Below are 23,721 nucleotides of genomic sequence, written 5' to 3'. Positions count from 1 at the left end.
GTTACCTTTATTTTTACGCTCAAGAATGTTTGATATCATCCACTTAAATGCTTTAAAATGATGAAAAATGATTTTAATGTTTACTTTTTTTCTGTTGCATTTAGGTAAAGGAAATAATGTCCTACATTTCTAGAGCAGATAAAGAGAACTCAGTTGGCCACTCTTAATAGCAGTTTTAATAGTGTTGCAATTAACTGTGCCTCCAGTTTTTAGGACATTATTTCCATTACCTAAATGCAACAGAAAATACCTAGAGCTGTTAGGGGATCGGGGGGGGGGGTCATTCCTTTTAAGTGAATCATGGAACAAACTATGGAACACCATCTCCCATTACCAACAGAGCATAGAACTCTTAGCTAAGGTGTCTTGGAAGAGTGTCTTTCCATGGTAGAATAATAAAAACAATGACTCCATGATGTTTGCATTTGATTGTTACCTCATATGTCCACGACTTTGGTGGTGGTCCATGGTTCTACATATATTCTATGAAGTGGGTGGTTGGCAGCTGCACAAACATGGACTGTAGCATATACTTTTCTCCCATATCTCCTCACCAAGACTCCCTTCCTCTTGTCTCCTCTTTACCCTCAGTGAGATTGGATAAAATACCTGTATTTTATTCTGCAGGCTTTCATGATTACACTTTAGCATCTTAGCTCTTTCCTAACAGTGTCTTGGTTTCTGACAACTCTTATTGATAGACACAGCTCCTAGATACCTAGGAAAGAAGCCCTAGCTTTTTGGAAAATTCTATGACTTTGAGCTATCTAGTCAACCGTTGCGAGCTTCAGTTTTCTCATCTGTAGAACTGGCATAAAAATGCCTATCTCACATTGTGTTTGTGTGATTATACTTTGTAAACTAAAAAATGTTACCAAATGTAAGGGATTTTTGGTATCCAATTAATAAAATGTGAGTAGTTTTGATAGGCCTAAGGGAAAAATGTGACCTTACGTTAATTTTATGGAAAACTAAATGAGGTGTTCTATTATCTTTACTTTTTACTTCTGAAAAAAAATCAAAGATCCAAAGCAATTAAAATGAAAATTTGGGAGGGTAGTTTGTCTACCTATTTCCCCTTCATTTCCTTTCATCCCTCAGACTATTATGTAATGTAAAGCAAGATAAATAATGGTTCAGAATGAATTTGACTTCTAGAATGAGCTCTCATGTGATTTCTGATTCTCATGTGCTTTGGTTTCAGAGAGTCACAGCTGCTCAAGTTCTGAGTTTCTCTGTGTAAGTAGCGTGTCTCCATCCAGGAGGTGCATCCCTCAATCTTGGGTTTGTGATGGCGATGCGGATTGCTCTGATGCCTATGATGAGCACCAGAACTGCACCAGGAGATCCTGCTCTGAAACGGAGTTCACCTGTAGTAATGGACTGTGTATCCCCGACTGGTTCAGGTGAATTGGGGATTAAACAGTCTACCAACAAACCTAAACTTCCATGAGGCAGGACTGGGGCCTGGAGCCCATGGTACTTTTAGTGGTCTATGAAAATGTTTGGATTTCTTTTAAAATCAAAAGGAAAAAAAAAAGAGAAATTTTAGGTCAAAGAAAGTATTTTAATACCAAATAATATTAATATATCTGGCTTTATACCAATGTGGTCCTTAATTATAAATGTTTTTTATGGTGGTAAAAGTCACGTAATATAAAACATACTATTTTAACCATATTTAAGTGTACAGTTCAGTGGCACTAAGTATATTCACATTGCTGTGCAACTCTTACCATCATCCATCTCTGGAATTTTTCACCTTCCTAAACCAAAACTCTGTCCTCTTTAAACACTAACTCCCCATTCCCCCTCCCCACTCCCCTTGACCCCCAGCCCCTGGCATCTACCGATGTACTTTCTGACTCTATGAATTTGACTATTCTAGGGAAATAAATAAATAAATAAATATTTTTATGGAGGAAGGGGCCCATGAAGGCAAAAGTGCCTAGGGTCCATGAAGGTCATAATGTGACCTTGCACGGAGGGCCAGAGAGATGAATGAAGTGGGCTTGCTAGAAGAAAGTTCTTTCTTGGGGTAGCTGAGGCTCTTGGTTTTCCACTTGGAGTAGAGGCATGGGTACAAGAAATACTTCATTCTCTTCTCTCTGCTGTAAGAAAAATAACAGTGTGAGCATGATGATAAATGGGTCTGGGCGCTGTGGCTCAGGGTCAACCAGACAACAGTGAGGGGCAGGTGAGGTGGCCCTCGGGCAAGTGCTGCAGCTAGGAGACACAGACACTAGTCAGCGTCATTTGTTTGGAGGGAAGTTGGGAATCTGGATTTTCACCTGAAATATTCTGATTTTAAATGCTGGAAACATATTTAAAAAACCCTCTCAAGAGTGGTACTGGGTTTCATAACACAGGTGTGACCGGCGCAACGACTGTGGTGACTACAGTGATGAGAGGGACTGCGTGTACCCTGCCTGCGACAAGGTCCATTTTACCTGTCAGAATGGGCTCTGCATTTATAAGGCCTTCGTCTGTGATGGGGAAAATGACTGTGGAGACGACTCGGATGAGCTGGAGCACCTGTGTCACACCCCGGAAACCACGTGTCCCCCTCATCAGTTCAGGTGTGACAATGGGAACTGCATCGAGATGGTGAAAGTCTGCAATCATCTAGATGACTGTTTAGACAACAGTGATGAGAAAGGATGTGGTGAGTATAACAGAAGATTGGGGAAAAGGAAACCAGGGGGACTGAATGTGGATTTTCAACCCTTCATGACTTAGCAGGACTTGTCAGTTGGTTCTCTAAGTAGAACATTGCCAGAAAATTACTATTGCTTGTCTAGCAAAAAGCAAGGATTTCTTGGTATATAAGGTCAGTCACAAACATTTTTTGGACTAATTCATGAGTTAGGCAGTCATTACAGAGAACGGGAGATGAACAAATTCAGGCCATCGGTATCTAACAGCAGAGAGTGTTGATTCTTTTTGGCATCTTGCAATGACTTGTTGCCTTCACTGCCTCTCTGCTAGGATTCCTTAGCCTGTTTTTTTTTTTTTTTTAATAAATTTATTTATTTTATTTATTTTTATTTTTGGCTGTATTGGGTCTTCGTTGCTGCGCGCAGGCTTTCTCTAGTTGCGGCGAGTGGGGGCTACTCTTCATTGCGGTACACAGGCTTCTCATTGCGGTGGCTTCTCTTGTTGTGCAGCACGGGCTCTGGGCACACGGGCTTCAGTAGTTGTGGCACGTGGGCTCAGTAGTTGTGGCTCGCGGGCTCAGTAGTTGTGGCTTGTGGGCTCTAGAGCACAGGCTCAGTAGTTGTGGCCCACGGGCTTAGTTGCTCTGCGGCATGTGGGATCTTCCCGGACCAGGGCTCGAACCCGTGTCTCCTGCATTGGCAGGCGGATTCTTAACCACTGCACCACCAGGGAAGTCCCCTTAGCCTGTTCTTAATTTTCATCCTCAGGTGACTAAAGGGGAGAGTTTAACTGGCAGCCCCTCCCCCCACCCCCACCGAACTCCCACAAGTAAACCAGTCTAGAATTTATAAAATATAGAATCTTAAGGAAATATTCTCCCCACTGTGTAGATAGTTTTTTAAAATTTATATTTATTTATTTATTTATTTATTTATTTATTTGGCTGTGTCGGGTCTTCGTTTCTGTGCGAGAGCTTTCTCTAGTTGCAGCGAGTGGGGCCCACTCTTCATCGCGGTGCGCGGCCTTTCACTGTTGCAGCCTCTCTTGTTGTGGAGCACAGGCTCCAGACGTGCAGGCTCAGTAGTTGTGGCTCACGGGCTTAGTTGCTCTGCGGCATGTGGGATCTTCCCCTTCCCAGGGCTCGAACCCGTGTCCCCTGCATTGGCAGGCAGATTCTCAACCACTGTGCCACCAGGGAAGCCCGTAGATAGTTTTTGAATGTGAATGGCCATGTGTCACAGGACCAGCCAGAGGTACCCTCCTGGGGTGCTGGGTGGCTCATCCCATTTGTGTTTCTCAGTCAAGTGAGCGCTTCTCTTCCCATCTCCACATTCAGGGACGTCACACTGGGAGCCTGAAATTGGCCATGGTGTGAGTCGTGGCACCATTGAAATGGAAGAGGCTACAAATTAGAGCTCCCCCCTCCCCCCATCCCACCCCACACCCCAGACCTGTTTTACCAGCACACCGCTGTGTGGGCTCGTCTGCTCTTCTTTCTCCTCTCTCCTGCTATTTTACTTCTAAATTTATCGATTAAAAGAAGATTGACAGGTATAGGATTAGAAGTCAAACTTGTTGGTTGTATTAGTTGTTAAAACCACTGGTGAAGGATCAAGTTGGGAGGAAGTTGAGTAAGATTGACTTTTGAATAATGTAGGACCTTTAGAAATCCCTTCTTATCTGTCTTCTTTTAGCATGATTCATTAAGAATTGGGTCTGTCCAAACAAAGCAAAACAAAACGAAACAAAAAGGATTGGGTCTGTCCAGTGGGAAGGTTGACTTTGGACCATTATGGTGGATCCATTGCTGTCAACTTAGGTTCTCTGATAACTGTCTTTTTCCTACAGGTGTTAATGAATGCAATGACCCTTCACTCAGTGGCTGCGACCACAATTGCACAGACACTTTAACCAGTTTCTATTGTTCTTGTAACCCTGGTTACAAGCTGTTGTCTGACAAGAGGACTTGTGTTGATATTGATGAATGCAAGGAGACGCCCTTTGTCTGTAGCCAGAAGTGTGAGAACTTACTGGGCTCTTACATCTGCAAGTGTGCCCCAGGCTACATCCGTGAGCCAGATGGAAAGACCTGCCGGCAGAACAGCAACATCGAGCCCGATCTCATTTTTAGTAACCGTTACTATTTGAGAAATCTCACTATCGATGGCCATTTATACTCCCTCATCTTGCAAGGACTGGGTAATGCTGTGGCAGTGGATTTTGACCGAGTAGAAAAGAGATTGTACTGGCTTGATATAGAGAATAAAGTCATTGAGAGAATGTTTCTGAATAAGACAAACAGGGAGACAGTCCTAAAGTACAATCTACCGGGTACAGAAAGTCTGGCTGTCGACTGGGTTACCAGGTAAGAAAAAGCTGAGGCGCTTTTTAAGAGTTAAAAGGCTTTCTGTTTTTAAAAAAGTATTCAAACCATGTTTTCATCCTAACAGAGAACTGATCTTTTCCAACTTGGGTTAATAGGTGGATACATTTTAATGCTTCTGCATGTTTTTGTTTTTTTCTGCTAGGTACCTAATAATCAAATGGGATACCACAGAACCTAAAATCTAGTGATTTTAAGAATTTATGGTATCAATTTCATGGGGAGGGGCATCACAAAGGAGGAAAGAGCTCTGTTATTACTGGCCATTCAGTTAACTGGAGGTGATGTGAAGGGATGATGCATGCATTCGTTGGTGCATTCAGTCATTTAAAGCTGTTGCCTGAGTGCCTCCTGCATGCAGTGCTATGCTAGGAACTGGGGTCTAGAGGTCAACAAGACAGACACAGCCCCTGCTTTCCTGGCGTTCACAGGCTGCTTACAATGCTATTTATTCGCAGCCTGGGCTGGTTGTAAAATAGAGAATGGCTAACTTGAAACTCTGAGCATCTTTAAGGTAGACGGTGATATTTTAATTCAACTTGACCAGCTCAACCACACTTCTTCACATCTCTATTGAATATTGAATCTATCAGATATTTGGCTTTGTGGTTGACATGAAGCTGTAGGCACTTAGCCTGCAAATATTATTGCTTCAGTCACCCCAGACCTACAGAGGACTCTTCCACATCTTCTCTGTTTGACCATCTTAAGGGTAAAGATCCTAAGATGGGGGATGGAGAATTGGCCCCCTAGTTCTACCTGAATAGTAACTGGCCTGCCATAGGTGCTCAAGAACTGCCTACAGAAAAATGAATAAAATATTGATCATGTGAATACAAGTATTTTATATATAATGGCTCTTTTGGGTGTCAAAAAGCATAGTGATTAATGATTTGCAGGAATAGAACTAATTGTAGTACTGTTCCTATCTCATCCTTTGGTGCAATGCAGGGAAAGATAATATTTTAGCCTTGATATTGTCATTCAGCCCCCTCTCCCCAAAACTGGTAGGATGATATTTTCCCCTGGATTTCAGCTACTTTCCTCTCACTCTAGGCATGTTCTTGACCAGGGGAAAGAATTAGGTACATGTGTGGTACTGAGGAAGATGGAGCAAAAAAGTCTAGGGTGAGGGTAGGATAAAATATCTCATGACCGAAGCATTTTCTCAAATGTTCAAGAAGGAGCACAGCCAGGCTAAACATTCCTTAAAACACAAGGCAGGATAGAACGCAGTCACATTTAAGTTTGTAGGGGACAGTCCTAAGATACTAATTACATTGAAATTTGAAACAATTTCCCCAATATCAATAAAGATGTTCATAGTGAACTCAAGGATGTTTGGTTTCCAAGGCCCTTAAACTTGATATACAAGTTTTTCAAAGCACCATTATGCACCGTGGAAAATTGTGCTGGTTCTCAGTCCTCTTAATTTTTCCTGGAGTGGGCATGGAGTGTCTTCTCCATATTCTGTTCACTGGGTCAGTGTTTTGACTGTGGAATAAAGAGAAATTAATGAGTTGGCAGTAAGCTCCACAGAGCGGAGTGCCCTGTGGTGTAGCCAGTCTTGAATTCCTGCTCTAGCTCTTACTAATCAGCAACCTCTGGGCCTCAGCAGCCTCATCAAGAAAACAGGAATAAGATCTTAAATAATATAATATTTGAAAAAGTCCTTAGCCCAGGGCTTGGCATTTAATTGATAGCTGCTATTATTATTGCTATTATTACCCTCTACAATGTTGGAATCTAAAATTGTGGCCATCTCATACATCAGGATTTACCCAACTGAATTAAATAGCAAGGCTTGTGCATTTATGCATACTCATTCCCTCATCCCCAAGCCTAAACAGATGCTACTGTCCTAACAGTTAAATATTCTGACACCTCGCATGGTTGGATCAGGCTTACCTCTGGCAAGGAGACATTGGGGTCTTTTGGAAGAGAAATCGTTTCAGTAGGAATTGACTATCAGATCTCAAGTGACACTCATTCTAGGAGTTTTGAACCCTTTGGAAGGTTATGGATACTTTAAGACTCTGGTGAAACCCACAGACCCCTTGCTGGATAAAAGCACTTAACAAATTTATGCTTATACAATTTTGCATCAGTTTTAGAGGGTACACGCCCCGCCCCCAGAGCCTAGGCTACCCTGGTGTCAGATTAAGGACCCCAGATTAAGAACCCTGCCTTATAGAAAATAAATGGATTTTATTGAATAGCAATATATTCAGAACTGAAATATCCTTGAGGTAAGAGATTCTAATAAGTTTCTAAAGCTTTTTGAGTTTAAATAAAACTTGGCACAGGGTAAGAAACTCATTTTGCCAGCCTACTGGGACAGGGCCAGGGAGGGGGTCAGGTTTTTCTTTATCTGAAGGATGCCATGATTCAGAGTTCCCTTGTGCAGTCTCAATGAAAACACTTAGACAAGTTTGTTTCCTGGACTCCACCATTTAAACTGTAGTTCATGATACTCATTGATCACTCTCACTTCTGCTTCCCTGCTCCTCTAAAGCCTGGAACATTGCTTGGGAAAGATGCCTTTTGCTGCATGAAGCAAGTAAAGCCAGAATCCTTGTGTGAAGTGTGGCCCCAGAATTTCCTATTGTAAGGTGACATCACCTTACAACAGGAAGAGGAGCACACATTCTTGCATCTTTTGTTGTCTCATTGCAGGAAGGTCAACTGTGTTTCCCCTTGTCCTTGTTTGCCTGGGGGAAATGTGCTTGGATCGGAAATTGTGTGGCTCAATGTGCATTGTTTCGCAAGTAAAATGGCTATAACTCCTGGTTCTCCATTTCTCCATTTTCAGAAAGCTGTATTGGGTGGATTCCCACCTGAATTGCCTTTCTGTCTCTGACCTCAATGGTCGATACCGCCGCAGGCTGGCCGAGCACTGTGTGGATGCCAACAACACCTTCTGCATTGACAATCCCAGAGGAATTGCCCTGCACCCTCGATATGGGTATTGTCTCCCTGTAATCTTGGGCTCTTCTTTCATGCCCTTCTTCCACCTCTGTTACCAAAAAGGCTGTTCACGTAGTGATATCAAGGCCAGTGTCTTGTTGGAGCTTGTCTTCTGCTTTTCCTACCTGGTAAATGGCTTAGTATTATGGGTAGAAGCATGGCTTGTTCAAATGCTATTCATCAGCTATTCTATTTTCTTTGCCGTGACACACCATTTCACTTTCAAAGTCACATATTTTGGCTGCATGCAAGTAATTTATGGTTTAAAAAAACAACAACCCACCTTTACTGGACTTTCCATGTCAAATCCACTGAAATCCCCAGTTAATCATGTTCATTCTTGAGCATTTCCTGTGCATCATGCCCTGTTAGATCATTTTCGATTAGTTCTCTTCCTTTATGAAAGGCTCTGTAGGATGTAAACTCCATTTCTCTAATTGGAGAGAGCTTATGTCTTTGCCACTGAGTTCTTTTGGCTTCAGGGACTGACCCTTTGTGTTTGCTCCAACAGGCATGTCTACTGGGGAGACTGGGCTGACCGAGCATACATTGGGAGAGTAGGCATGGATGGAACCCATAAGTCTGTGATTATTTCTACCAAGATCAAGTGGCCCAATGGCCTCACCATTGATTACACCAATGATCTACTCTACTGGACAGATGCCCACCTGGGTTACATTGAGTACGTACTTAGAAAAGAATAAAGCAACCTGGGTGACTGCTCATTCCAAACACCAGTGCTTGTGTTGCCAGTGTATTAATCCCAGGCAGCTTCTAACTGGCCTGTTTGTTGGAAGTCACTTCTAACTAAAGCGCCTACAGGCAATTCACCGAGCTCTGTGGTATGGTGCAAGAGAAAGAGCGTGAACTCTGAAGTCATACAGATCAGGATTTTGTCTTGGTGCTTTTACTCCTTATACTCCTAACAAAGCAGCTAGTAATCTCTCCCCTGTGGTAGTCAGCCTAGTGCTCAGCTCATCTTAATTCCCTTATCCCTTTACTTTGCTCTACCCTCCCAAATATGTGATTAATAGACTTGGAAAAATTATACTGTTCAATGAAAAATACTCCTTGTAAAAAAGATAATACAAATTATTAGTCAAGCAGTACATGTTTATTTCGGGGCATTGCTAATTATGGCCTAGCTGGACTATGGTAATGTCTTCTGGGTATTTATGAACTAGTACCCAGATACACAGCCTGTTGCATGCCAAAGCAGGGAATTGTCGTTAATTCACTAGAGCTATTTTAAAGGTTTAAAAAAATCCTGTCATTCTATTAAATTTATTTTGAAAAAAATTACACTTGACAAAAAATACTCATCAAAGTATCTGAGCTCTTTATATAGAGATCATGCAAGAACTGAAGGAGAAGGCCTCAAGACTGCTTTCTGGTTTATGACCTTTTTAAAGAAACAGATAATGACTAAGTTCTGGTCATTTATCTGCAGTCTTATTAACAGAGGTCAAGAAGATATTCAGGTTTTCCTATGCCTTCTTTAAGTTTCCATAAATTATGATATTTTGGAAAAAATTTCTAACATCACATGGCTAATGTTATCAACTTCTTTAGTTGCTAGCTCATTCCACCTCTTGTGAGTTTTAGGGTCTGCTCCCAGATTTTTAAATATTAAAATATCAGTATTCTGACATAGGTTCACAGGAATGAATGAGACCTAGATTCACTAATAATGTCTGGGTCATGATTAATAATACATGTGCTACCAGTGTGTACAAAGCTAACCCTGCTGGCCTCTAGGTTAACTCAGCTAGTCTATACCGCTCAGGTTATACTGAGAATCAAGCTGTCTCTGAAAACTGCTTCTTCCCTTGTCTTCCTGAGGAGACAGAAGTCCAGCTTTAGATTGCTTTCCTCTGATTTCTTCTGATGGCTTAGGAAACAGTGTTCATCCCAGGATATCGAAAGAATGCTTCATGGAGAACATCAACATAAGAGGTTATAAACCTACAAGAACTGAACCAGCTCCATCAGAAGGAAAGCAGCTGTGGTTAGGAATTAGTGATCTTGAAACTCCTCTGGTTATTCCTATTGTTTTTTTTTTTGATTTCTTTTTTTTTAATTTTTTTTTTAGAAATTCACATCCTTATTTATTGATTGATTGATTGATTGCTGTGTTGGGTCTTCGTTTCTGTGCGAGGGCTTTCTCTAGTTGCGGCAGTGGGGGCCACTCTTCATCGCGTTTTGTGGGCCTCTCACTATCGCAGCCTCTCTTGTTGTGGAGCACAGGCTCCAGACGCGCAGGCTCAGTAATTGTGGCTCATGGGCCCAGTTGCTCCGTGGCATGTGGGATCTTCCCAGACCGGGGCTCGAACCCGTGTCCCCTGCATTGTCAGGCAGATTCTCAACCACTGCGCCAACACGGAAGCCCTGATTTCTTTTTAACATCTTTATTAGAGTATAATTGCTTTACAATGGTGTGTTAGTTTCTGCTTTATAACAAAGTGAATCAGTTATACGTATACATATGTCCCCATAACTCTTCCCTTTTGCATCTCCCTCCCTCCTACCCTCCCTATACCACCCCTCTAGGTGGTCACAAAGCACTGAGCTGATCTCCCTGTGCTATGCGGCTGCTTCCCACTAGCTATCTATTTTAAGTTTGGTAGTATATATATGTCCATGCCACTCTCTCACTTTGTCCCAGCTTACCCTTCCCCTTCCTCATATCCTCAAGTCCATTCTCTAGTAGGTCTGCGTCTTTATTCCCGTCCTGCCCCCAGGTTCTTCATGACCTTTTTTTTTTTTTTTTTTTAAGATTCCATATATATGTGTTAGCATACGGTATTTGTTCTTCTCTTTCTGACTTACTTCACTCTGTATGACAGACTCTAGGTCCATCCACCTCACTACAAATAACTCAATTTTGTTTCTTTTTATGGCTGAGTAATATTCCATTGTATATATGTGCCACATCTTCTTTATCCACTCATCTGTTGATGGACACTTACGTTGCTTCCATGTCCTGGCTATTGTAAATAGAGCTGCAATGAACATTTTGGTACATGACTCTTTTTGAATTATGGTTTTCTCAGGGTATATGCCCAGTAGTGGGATTGCTGGGTCATATGGTAGGTCTGTTTTTAGTTTTTTAAGGAACCTCAGTACTGTTCTCCATAGTGGCTGTATCAATTTACATTCCCACCAACAGTGCAAGAGGGTTCCCTTTTCTCCACACCCTCTCCAGCATTTATTGTTTATAGATTTTTTGATGATGGCCACTCTGACAGGTGTGAGATGATATCTCATTGTAGTTTTGATTTGCATTTCTCTAATGATTAATGATGTTGAGCATTCTTTCATGTGTTTGTTGGCAATCTGTATATCTTCTTTGGAGAAATGTCTATTTAGGTCTTCTGCCCATTTTTGGATTGGGTTGTTTGTTTTTTTGATATTGAGCTGCATGAGCTGCTTGTAAATTTTGGAGATTAGTCCTTTGTCAGTTACTTCATTTACAAATATTTTTTCCCATTCTGAGGGTTGTCTTTTTGTCTTGTTTATGGTTTCCTTTGCTGTGCAAAAGCTTTTAAGTTTCATTAGGTCCCATTTGTTTATTTTTGTTTTTAATTTCCATTTCTCTAGGAGATGGGTCAAAAAGGATCTTGCTGTGATTTATGTCATAGAGTGTTCTGCCTATGTTTTTCTCTAAGATTTTGATAGTGTCTGGCCTTACATTTAGGTCTTTAATCCATTTTGAGTTTATTTTTGCGGATGGTGTTAAGGAGTGTTCTAATTTCATTCTTTTACATGTACCTGTCCAGTTTTCCCAGCACCACGTATTGAAGAGGCTGTCTTTTCTCCACTGTATATTCTTGCCTCCTTTATCAAAGATAAGGTGACCATATGTGCGTGGGTTTATCTCTGGGCTTTCTATCCTGTTCCATTGATCTATATTTCTGTTTTTGTGCCAGTACCATACTGTCTTGATTACTGTAGCTTTGTAGTATAGTGTGAAGTCAGGGAGCCTGATTCCTCCAGCTCCATTTTTCGTTCTCAAGATTGCTTTGGCTATTCGGGGTCTTTTGTGTTTCCATACAAATTGTGAAATTTTTTTCTAGTTCTGTGAAAAATGCCAGTGGTAGTTTGATAGGGATTGCATTGAATCTGTAGATTGCTTTGGGTAGTACAGTCATTTTCACAGTGTTGATTCTACCAATCCAAAAACATGGTATATCTCTCCATCTATTTGTATCATCTTTAATTTCTTTCATCAGTGTCTTATAGTTTTCTGCATACAGTTCTTTTTTCTTCTTACCTAGGTTTATTCCTAGGTATTTTATTCTTTTTATTGCTGTGGTAAATGGGAGTGTTTCCTTAATTTCACTTTCAGATTTTTCATCATTAGTGTATAGGAAGGCAAGAGATTTCTGTGCATTAATTTTGTATCCTGCCACTTTACCAAATTCATTGATTAGCTCTAGTAGTTTTCTGGTAGCATCTTTAGGATTCTCTATGTATAATATCATGTCATCTGCAAACAGTGACAGCTTTACTTCTTCTTTTTCGATTTGGATTCCTTTTATTTCTTTTTCTTCTCTGACTGCTGTGGCTAAAACTTCCAAAACTATGTTGAATAATAGTGGTGAGAGTGGGCAACCTTGTCTTATTCCTGATCTTAGTGGAAATGGTTTCAGTTTTTCACCATTGAGGATGATGTTGGCTGTGGGTTTGTCATATATGGCCTTTATTATGTTGAGGAAAGTTCCCTCTATGCCTACTTTCTGGAGGGTTTTTTATCATAAATGGGTGTTGAATTTTGTTGAAAGCTTTCTCTGCATCTATTGAGATGATCATATGGTTTTTCTACTTTAATTTGTTAATATGGTTTATCACATTGATTGATTTGCATATATTGAAGAATCCTTGCATTCCTGGGATAAACCCCACTTGATCATGGTATATGATCCTTTTAATGTGCTGTTGGATTCTGTGTGCTAGTATTTTGTTGAGGATTTTTGCATCTGTGTTCATCAATGATATTGGCCTGTAGTTTTCTTTCTTTGTGACATCTTTGTCTGGTTTTGGTATCAGGGTGATGGTGGCCTCGTAGAATGAGTTTGGGAGTGTTCCTCCCTCTGCTATATTTTGGAAGAGTTTGAGAAAGATAGGTGTTAGTTCTTCTCTAAATTTGTGATAGAATTCGCCTGTGAAGCCATCTGGTCCTGGGCTTTTGTTTGTTGGAAGATTTTTTTTTTAATTAATTAATTAATTTTTTTTGGCTGTGTTGGGTCTTCGTTTCTGTGCGAGGGCTTTCTCTAGTTGTGGCAAGCAGGGGCCACTCTTCATCGCAGTGCGCGGGCCTCTCACTATCGCGGCCTCTCTTGTTGCAGAGCACAGGCTCCAGACGCGCAGGCTCTGTAGTTGTGGCTCACGGGCCTAGTTGCCCCGTGGCATGTGGGATCTTCCCAGACCAGGGCTCAAACCCGCGTCCCCTGCATTAGCAGGCAGATTCTCAACCACTGCGCCACCAGGGAAGCCCTGTTGGAAGATTTTTAATCACAGTTTCAATTTCAGTGCTTGTGATTGGTGTGTTCATATTTTCTATTTCTTCCTGGTTCAGTCTCAGAAGGTTGTGCATTTCTAAGAATTTGTCCATTTCTTCCAGGTTGTCCATTTTATTGACATATAGTTGCTTGTAGTAATCTCTCATGAGCCTTTGTATTTCTGCAGTGTCAGTTGTTACTTCTCCTTTTTCATTTCTAATTCTATTGATTTGAGTCTTCTCCCTTTTTTTCTTGTTGAGTCTGGCTAATGTTTTATCAATTTTGTTTATCTTCACAAAGAACCAGCTTTTAGTTTTATTAATCTTTGCTATCATTTCCTTCATTTCTTTTTCATTTATTTCTGATCTGATCTTTATGATTTCTTTCCTTCTGCTAACTTTGGGGTTTTTTTGTTCTTCTTTCTCTAATTGCTTTAGGTGTAAGGTTAGGTTGTTTATTTGAGATGTTTCTTGTTTCTTAAGGTAGGATTGTATTGCTGTATACTTCCCTCTTAGAACTGCTTTTGCTGCATCCCATAGGTTTTGGGTCATTGTGTTTTCATTTTCATTTGTTTCTAGGTATTTTTTGATTTCCTCTTTGATTTCTTCAAGTGATGTCTTGGTTATTAAGTAGTGTATTGTTTAGCCTCCATGTGTTTGTATTTTTTACAGATTTTTTCCTCTAATTGATATATAGTCTCATAGCGTTGTGGTTGGAAAAGATACTTGATACTATTTCAATTTTCTTAAATTTACCAAGGCTTGATTTGTGACCCAAGATATGATCTATCCTTGAGAATGTTCCATGAGCACTTGAGAAAGGTTATTCCTATTTTTAAGGCATTGCTTTTGCAACTTTTACATCTTTCGTTCAGTCCAAATAAACTTTAAGTTTAGTTTTTGTTTTAATTGAAGACTAAAAGTTTTGAGGAAGATCTGAACTTCAGTTACCTCTAGAAGGTAGAACTTTATTCATTGATTTGTCAGCCTCTATCCTTAAAGGCATTAGAGGAGGGGCATTATCTTCACTGAGTGACTCTTCCTTCCTCCAACTCCAGGTACTCTGATTTGGAGGGCTACCATCGGCACACGGTGTACGAAACTGGGACACTGCCTCATCCCTTTGCTATTACTGTTTTTGAAGACACCATTTATTGGACAGATTGGAATACAAAGACAGTTGAAAAGGGAAACAAATACAATGGGTCCAATAGGGTGGTGCTGGTGAACACAACACACAGACCATATGACATCCGTGTGTATCATCCCTACAGGCAGCCAATTGGTGAGTAAGTGATTTGGAAGTTTTTGCACAGTTGCTTTAGGGTCTTGTGCATGCCATTCTTGTTTTTGTTTTTTAAGCATAAATATCATGATTTATACTGGGAATGGTGTTACTTGCTAATGTTTTCTACGAAGCAAATGCTGAGAGTTGAGGGGATGGAAATATCTTTAGAGTTTATTCCCCTATTCCTGGAAAAGTCTGCTTACAATTCTTTTTCATAGCACCTGCTCTATTCTTAAAGATCAGTCTGGGCTTTCTTTTTGATAAGAATCAACAGTTGTTATGTTGCCTTTTGACATTTCAGCCCTAAGTACTTAAGAAAGCACCTTTGAAAAATAAGGACATTTCCTGTGTAACCACAATAAATTGTAACACCTAAGAGATGTATTATAATAACATGGATGTATTTAGAACAATCATTTCTTTACCAACATCAATCTACTGAAATGATTAGTTTAAAAGAAATGCTTAAAAGAAAGTTATAGTAACTATAAAACATCATTTATTAAATGTCTGTTTGCATTTGATATCTAGCCAAGTTCTGGAGTATTCTTTGGGGATAGAATGGATTTTGTGGGCCTGCTTTGTTGTGGTGTCTTGTTAAAACATACGATAAACTTGGAAGTTAGGAAAAATGAGAATTGGTGAAATATTTTTTTCTGGAAGTTAATATTCTTCATATTATTTAGCAGAAGTTCAAATTCATCTTTACCTCTGAGTTGCGGCCCAGAAAAGTAGTATAGATGTTGCTCAGTTTATCCACCCACCTGATTCTTGTGCAACTTCTGTTGTCTATATCCTTAGAATGAGAGAATATAGCATCTGCTGAAAATTAAAACTTTAACTTAGATTGTGGGCACATGGATGTAAACTAAATTTCCCACCTGCTGTCCAAGAACGTTGGGAGACACATTTTTTCTAGCCCAACACCAGTGAGTAAGCCTCACTTCTGGTAGCACATAAATCAGTTTTCTGTACTAGCAACAGGGTTGCTAAAACAGCTCTACCATATGTACTCTTTATGAACTTTTGCACAAAGCATGAATCTAGGATAACGTTTTTTTTACTAAGAGGTGATGAGTTTTATGCGGCCGGTAATCAGCGCGTCTGTGCTTGATACTCTCTTTAAGTGAATGAACATATATTTTCTTCCTTCTTTCACTAGTGACTAATCCCTGCAGTACCAACAATGGTGGCTGTTCTCATCTCTGCCTCATCAAAGAAGGAGGCAGTGGGTTCACTTGCGAGTGTCCAGATAACTTCCATACTGTCCGGCATAGTTACAGCACCCAGTGCCTGCCCGTGTGCTCTAGCACCCAATTCCTGTGTGCCAACAGTGAAATGTAAGGCTCTCTCCTCCCTCTCCCCATTGCCTCTCCAGCCCTTGGACACACATTGAACTTCAAGCCTCCAGGGGATGGGAGTTTTCCAATGAACCAAGATTTTGGCTAATTAACGTGGCTCATTTGGGATGCACCAAGACCAGGAAAGTTGGATCTCCAACCGTCCAACTTTCTCTAACTTCAGATAATTTTGTCCATGAAAGAAGGAATTTGTGAACCAAATGGTTACGCCCATGCATGCAAGTTTTTGTTTCTGAGGCAAGGAAGCAAACTGTGTGTTTTTTTTTATTTCTAAGGAATTGTCCAAAGTCTCAGGGCCAAAAATGTATATAAGTGTACACTGAAAAATAGCCCTCAGGAGTGATAGAATTTCTCTCTCTTTTTCAAACATATGCTGGCCTAGCTCCTTAGATGACTATGCCAGAGGATCCAGGGTCACACATTCAAATCCATTTTTGATCATTTGTATTTGTTATGAAACATGGTCACAGATTATTTCCCTCACTATGGCCACAGGCCTTGACGACTAGGGGCTCTGAGTCAGAGAGTGAGGTCAAGAGGAGGTGTTAATGCAAATCATAACATCTAAGATTCAGTGGCAGATTATTCTGACAATTGAATAAGGTATCCTAGGTTAAGAATCTAGCATACACCCATCACGACATAGGCTCTCTACAAATGTTAGTGCCTCCAGCTTTCCAGCCAGTACCCAAATGTCATATATCCCTCTGGCTGACAGTCCCACCCAATCCCTGTTTCCAGAACCACAGCTCCAAACACACACTCCACTCTTTGTCGTGGCAGGAATTTAATCATCATACTCAAAGCATTTTTTCAGTGTGTGTTGGGTCTTAACAAACCTGTTCTATGTCACCTCGTTATGTTTTCTCTGAAAATATTCCACAGTAGCCAAGGTTTAATTGATCCTCTTCTTGGGCTGTGAGAGAACTCGTGTGTATCATTGCTTGGAATTCAATTTTGCCTTCTTCTCTCTGGATAGTCATTGCCTGCTCCTCTAGCCACTTGGTGTTTTGCTAAGAGAAGTGCTCTGTTTTCTCTGTGTAGGTGTATTCCTATCTGGTGGAAATGTGATGGGCAGAGAGACTGCTTGGATGGTTCCGATGAACCCATCACTTGCCCGCAGCGCTACTGCCGTTTAGGACAGTACCAGTGCATGGATGGCAACTGTACCAGCCCACACTTCATATGCAATGCTCATCAGGATTGCCCTGATGGGTCCGATGAAGACTCTGTTCTTTGTGGTGTGTTGAATTGCTTTCTACCTTCTTTGCCCACTTCTATAGTTGATCACCCATGGTTCTGTAGGGATTTTCTGAATGTCATAATCCAAAAACTGGTCCAAAATCCTAGGGAAAAAAAACCTCAGAGTCCATCCTATATCTATTTTTATAAAGTTTTAAAAAAATCCCAAGGTCTCTACAAGGAAGATGGTTGAGGTAGATACTAAGTTGTCTATATTGATGGTTCTTTACTGTATGCTGTGCATAGAATCTCCTTTGAGAGCTAACATTGAGGATGAAATGAGGGATTCCCACATTTTAAACAGGGACTCTCAGTTGTAATATTTATTTATGTTTCCATTTTTAAAAAGCCAAAAAATAAAAAAATAAAAAAGCCCCACCAAAACCCAAAAAGACAACTCTCCAAACCAAAATCAACACATAAACAATAGCAACAAACAAAGTTTGAAAACCATTGTCCATTAGGGCAGCAGGTACAGGAGAAGGTGAATTTAGTAGGCTGTCAGCGATTCAGTCCTTATCCCCTAATTCTGCATGCAAGGAAAAGATATTTAAGAATTTAGGAGACAGTAATAGTCAAAGAACTAACTGCTCATGTAGTGGTACTGGTTAATAATAAGTGCATTAGGGCATAAGTCCTCTAAGAAGAAATTATAATCGAGTTCTCCAGGATCCATTAGTGTAAATCACGAGCTTTTGTTCCTGACACCTTCCAAGCTGATAACCAAACGTCCTCGCCTGCAGAGCATCACCAGTGTGAGTCCAGCGAGTGGCAGTGCGCCAACAAACGTTGCATCCCGGAATCCTGGCAGTGTGACATGGAGGACGACTGCGGAGATAACTCGGACGAAGACAGTTCCCACTGTGCCAGCAGGACCTGCCGGCCGGGCTATTTTAAGTGTGCCAATGGCCACTGCATCCCTCAGAGCTGGAAGTGTGATGTAGACAATGACTGCGGAGACTACTCAGACGAGCCCCTCCAGGAATGCTGTAAGTTCCTGTGAGAGGGACCTGGCCTGACCGGGAGCAGGGAACAAGAGCAGCTCTGTGTGGATGGAGAGAGGGTGTGCAGCCCCGGCTGCAGCCCCATGGGGTGCCCCCTCTTGGCTCTTCCCCGCGGCTCTTCCGGCACCACAAGGCAAAGGAGAGCCGCACGCACAGCCTGCGGGTTGAACCACGCCCCCGGTTCTCAAGCGGCTGATTCCTGCTCTCCATACACGAATGTCTAACTGTCCAGAATATGATAACAAGAACTTACACTTTGTCTGTCTAGCACTTTCTCTTTTGAGCCTCAGAGAAACATGGTGAGGTAGGGGAAGTGGGTGTTACCAACTCTCATTTTACAAGTGAGGAACCTGAGCTTCATGTTAAGTGGTTGGTCACTTTTCTACTTCGTGCCAGAGCTGACACTTCAACCTGGTTTTTTTTTACTTCAGACCCAGTTCTTCCCCCCCACCCCGCCCCACTCCCCCCAAAATTTGACTGCAACATAAATGAGTGGTAATGAAACGGTGAGAAAACTTAAGGACTCTGTCTTTCTGCTTTGGGTGAACGGATCACACCTAAAAGAGACACAGTTGCCAGAGTCCGTTTGGTTGGTAACATGGTCACCATTACTCATCAGCACCGCATCCTAAATAAGACAATGGAAAGGTGTCTTTGGTTTCCTGGCAGGGCCGAGACTTCAGTTCTGACCTTGCTGCTTCCTCTCTTTTCAGTGAGCCCTGCCTACCGCTGTGACAACTATACGGAATTCGACTGTAAAACAAACTACCGCTGCATCCTGCAGTGGGCTGTGTGCAATGGTTTCAACGACTGCCGGGACAACAGCGATGAGCAGGACTGTGGTAGGGAGCGGCTGCAGGGGAGGAGGGAGGGGCAAACAACTTAGCAGGAGATGAGAGCGGATTTCCCACATCATCCTCCCTTTGTTCACCGGAGATGAGAGCGGATTTCCCACATCATCCTTCCTTTGTTCGCCTCTAATAACATGTTACATTTTTGTAGCATTTTACAGGGATATTGGGAGTTTACTTTATACATCTTAAATGAAAATGTGTCTCGAAGGATACTATACTTGGGGAAGACCTTGTGAAGATGTTAGGAATTTGTGTAATTTCTCCCAAATGCAGAATTCCTATTTATGCTTGACAAGTTTAAACTGTCTGTCTAATCTTAGAGATTGATTGAAAGGAATGAAAGGGGGAGTAGAGAAAAGATTTGGTATCTATCTCTAAAAAGGATATTTCAAAATCAGAATATTTCTTATTTGGAGATTTTCATATTCTGAATCTCCCTCTGACTTTCCACATCCTCTGTGTCTGGCAACATAGAGAATTTGTGGACAAAAGGCCAAATGAATGAATGGAATTTGCCAAGACTAGGCATATACTCTAACTTGATAACAATGTCTCTGTGTGTGTGTGTTAGGTTTAGTTGGAAGAGAGGTAAGGAAGATATTGGGTTATTTTAATAAGAACACTGGATCTAATCAACTAAAGACAATGTGATGGACATGTTTTGTTTGCTGGTGGCATCACTTAATTTTCCTTTCCAGGCCTTCGTTGCAAATTGCAAGCCAGGGACCAAATCATTTTTTGAACAGTTTCTACAAAAGAGAACAGATCTAGTTTCAAACAGTAGGATAGATTCAGTTTAGCCTAAAGGGGAATATTGACAGTGAATGTGGCTGGCATTCCTCTTTCTGGGAGCTTTGAGAATATGGTAGCATAAGCCTCAGACCATCTCACAAGAAGGTCAGTACTACTTCAACATTTCTTGACCATGTGTTTCTGAAGTATTTGCAATGACTGTGCTTTGCAGAGTTGATGGCATGCAAACCTTCTGGGGAATTTCGCTGTACAAATCACCACTGCATCCCTCTTCGCTGGAGATGTGATGGGCACAGTGACTGTGGAGACCATTCAGATGAGGAAAACTGTAGTGAGTGTTCAGGGTCCTTCATCCTTACGTGCCACTGGAGTGGTGATGTCTGCTTTTTGTCTGTAATTCAACTGTCTATGCTGTTCATCCTCAAAGGGTAGGAGGATGGCTACCTGATCTCTTGTTTTCTGACTGGTACATTACTACTTTTTCAATTCCTTCTCAGCTGGTTGTAATCAAGCTCTGGGAGAAGAATATTTACCCAAGTATATCTTTTGTCTCTTATTTATTTATTTACACTCAAGTTTATTTTTTTTTCAAAAAGAACTTGAGGTGACTTACAATATATCATTGCCTTATGATATATATCGATTTCAGATTAACTAACATGAAATACATTCTGACTTTAGTCCTCTTTTGGAAGTAAGAAGGTATAGGCAGTTGAGAGAATCAGGATGCTGATTACACCTGCAATTATCAATTGACTAAAAACTTCTTACACAAAAGGGCGATCCAATTGGCATTTTATTGTTCATAAGAAAGTTCATGTTGAATCCTATAGGAGGTTATCTGGAGTTTCAGGAAATGAAAAATTATCTTAAGATTAAATCACCTTTGGACAAACTTTTTGACAAAGTCCATTCTTTACAGACTTACAATTGAGGTGTAAAGTCTATTTTTGGAGGCTGGACAGTCTGGGACTTGGGACACAGGAGGGCGTTAGGCACAGAGGACACTTGGGCCGGTCCACAAGCCTGTCCCCTATGTATGATTCCTGGTGCCCTCTAATGGCCATGTGGCTTTCTTTTTCAGCCCCCCGGGAATGCACAGAGAGCGAGTTTCGGTGTGATGATCAGAGCTGCATTCCTTCTCGATGGATCTGTGACCAAAACAATGACTGTGGGGACAACTCAGATGAGCGGGACTGCGGTAACTGTCACAGCTCCTTAAGGGGCTTTCCAGAGAGTCTTGTACTAGGGTCAGCGTATTGGTCGGAAGTAGGGACTTCACATGTGTGTTTGGAAGATTTTTTAGACTTAAATGATTTCTGTGTAATTTATGTAATATATAAACCTTAACATTACAGTACCTTCTGCTTTACATATTTTTTTCTATGCTTTATGATTACCTTATAGCAGTCTAGATCAATAATAATAGGGGAAAATCGCAAGAGAGTTTTAAAAATCTCATTTTAACTTAAACCTCTGCTAGGAACAGAGTTTAATCTGCATGGACCTTATAAACAAATAAAAACATTGGTCTTCCTACTATTCTCCAGAAAGTGGCCCTAAAACATATATACAGCTGTAGTTCCCTGGTGTAGAGGTCAGATGTTAGAATAGGAATCATAAACCCCAAGTAGTTTTATAGCTCTTACTGATTAAGGGTTGAGTCTGAGAAAAATCAGCATGCAAAACAGTAAAAGTTGGGGAGTTCAGGTTTTTGGGGAAGAGTTTAAGAGCTAGAGATATTTAATAGAAGAGAGATCGCTACTTCCATCTCCATATTTTGAACGGGGAAGGTGTACCTTTGAGAGTTTATTTACTCGCTAACCACAAGGCGTGGGTTTGTTGTGAGCCAGTCACCGGGTATGGATAGGAATGTGATGGAAGACTTACTACCCTCCACGGAACTAACAGTTGTCTGAGAATGCCAAGGCATCCTGGAAATGACAGTCTTTTCTCTTCAGAGATGATGACCTGCCATCCTGGATATTTTCAGTGTGATAGTGGGCACTGCATTCCTGACCAAATGAAATGCGATGGGTTTGCCGATTGTCACGATGCCTCTGATGAAGCCACTTGCCGTAAGTTTCTAGACACCCGTGGCACCGTTTGTCTGAAATGTATGGATATGGCAGTTTAGACCCAACCTTTCCCATCAGCCACCACTTCTTATATTAAAAGACCATAGATATTTTCTATTCAGCATTCATTGATAATTATCAGTTTACCTGGGGCCTGAGTCACCATGTCCATATATTTCACAGTAGACATTCAAGTGCATTTCATTAATAATATTTCAGATAGAGAATATATTAAGTGTCTGTGCTAACAAAAGTATTTATATGTTATCAGCTGCTCTACAAATCATTAATTGGATAAAAACTTGGCAGGTAAAAGAATATTCAAGCAATGAATAGAAGGGTATTCAAACATAATGAAGTCCCAGCATTAAACATTTTCTGAATTGAATAATGGCATATAAAATTGTTTAAAAGTATAAAGCCAATATGATCATTTGCGTTTTAGTCTTTTTGAATCACTGAATAAATATTAACTGTTGATGATTATCCATGGTGGATTTTGTTGATAATGCGGTTGCCGCATCTTAAAACCTGGTTTCCAAGAGACTGTATAAATGGATGATAGGAAAAGCCAGTGTTGACACCGCTGAAGGGTTGCACTTGCCTATAAAGAAAAAGTGCAGTGCTGTCCACAGAATGACTCATGTCATTGAGTACTGGGCTTGGTCATCTATCCTTAAGAAACATTCCGTCAGAATTTCAGACAGTTTAAAGCCACAGAACATCTGGTTGAATCAGGAAGGGCAGGCTATAAAGGAACTCTTTCCATTAGGAGAGCTCTTTCTGTAAAGGAGGAACAGCCGGATAGCTTTCCAAAAAGTATCTTTTTCTAATAATTTGACTATGTCTCCTCCCCACCGACAGCCACTCGCTTTCCCAATGGGGCATACTGCCCAGCTACTATGTTCGAATGTAAAAATCATGTTTGTATCCAGTCATCTTGGAAGTGTGATGGTGATAACGACTGTGGCGATGGCTCCGATGAAGAACTTCATCTGTGCTGTGAGTGAGAGAGACTGGGGGTGGTGTTGTCAATGTTTCTTATGTGGAGCATGTGATCCAGGAGGGCGGTTGTACAGTTTTTGAGTACTGGACACATGATCTGCATTAGTGTGGTTTCACTTGGCCTTGCTGCTTAGTTCTCTACTTGGAACATGAGAAAGTTGGGCAAGCATCCATAGTGTTAAACAGTTTGTGGCCTTCAAAGGCAATTTGCATAAATAGAGGCAGATCTGTTGTGGTTGAAGTCTGAGTTAGGGTGGGGGTGTACATCTCTCCTGCTCCATCCTACTTTCAGTGCCCCTCAGAGTACTTCTGCTAAACCCCCAGAGCTTCAGAGAACACCTTTAGGAAATTTTAAAACTAGTTAGTCCTTAGTCACTTCACTTTACATCACAATTCAAGCCCATCTAATTCTTTTCTGTTGTATGATGCATATTTATTTATTTATTTATTTAAACGTCTTTATTGGGGTATAATTGCTTTACAATGGTGTGTTAGTTTCTGCTATATAACAAAGTGAATCAGTTATACATATACATATATCCCCATATCTCTTCCCTCTTTTATCTATTTATTTTTTAAACCAGTGAGTCTCAATTTGGGTACCCATCAGAATCACCTGGGGAGAGGT

General features: G+C 41.0%; 1 protein-coding gene and 1 long non-coding RNA gene across 2 annotated transcripts in view; one reads left to right on the top strand and one right to left on the bottom strand.

Moving 5' to 3' along the window:
- The window catches only part of LRP2 (LDL receptor related protein 2), a 199,779-nt gene that overhangs the window by 142,752 nt on the left and 33,306 nt on the right, over positions 1-23,721 (top strand). The window contains exons 48-61 of the mRNA XM_082465320.1: positions 1,205-1,406; positions 2,370-2,665; positions 4,507-5,023; positions 7,854-8,006; positions 8,520-8,690; positions 14,567-14,793; positions 15,959-16,136; positions 17,202-17,398; positions 18,143-18,388; positions 19,117-19,245; positions 20,222-20,341; positions 21,095-21,211; positions 21,972-22,088; positions 22,953-23,090. Of these exons, the coding sequence (XP_082321446.1) occupies positions 1,205-1,406; positions 2,370-2,665; positions 4,507-5,023; positions 7,854-8,006; positions 8,520-8,690; positions 14,567-14,793; positions 15,959-16,136; positions 17,202-17,398; positions 18,143-18,388; positions 19,117-19,245; positions 20,222-20,341; positions 21,095-21,211; positions 21,972-22,088; positions 22,953-23,090 (2,808 nt within the window). The remainder of the gene's footprint in view (positions 1-1,204; positions 1,407-2,369; positions 2,666-4,506; positions 5,024-7,853; positions 8,007-8,519; positions 8,691-14,566; positions 14,794-15,958; positions 16,137-17,201; positions 17,399-18,142; positions 18,389-19,116; positions 19,246-20,221; positions 20,342-21,094; positions 21,212-21,971; positions 22,089-22,952; positions 23,091-23,721) is intronic.
- Positions 10,397-23,721, bottom strand: part of LOC309662605 — a 111,546-nt gene continuing 98,221 nt past the window's right edge. The window contains exon 2 of the long non-coding RNA XR_014264809.1: positions 10,397-10,843. This is a non-coding gene — a long non-coding RNA (uncharacterized lncRNA). The remainder of the gene's footprint in view (positions 10,844-23,721) is intronic.

This window comes from Balaenoptera physalus, assembly GCF_965194825.1.
Source record: "Balaenoptera physalus genome assembly, chromosome: 6".
In the NCBI taxonomy this organism is placed as follows: Eukaryota; Metazoa; Chordata; class Mammalia; order Artiodactyla; family Balaenopteridae; genus Balaenoptera; species Balaenoptera physalus.
The sequence above is the reverse complement of the archived record's forward strand: the minus strand, read 5'-3'. Positions and strand labels throughout refer to the sequence as shown.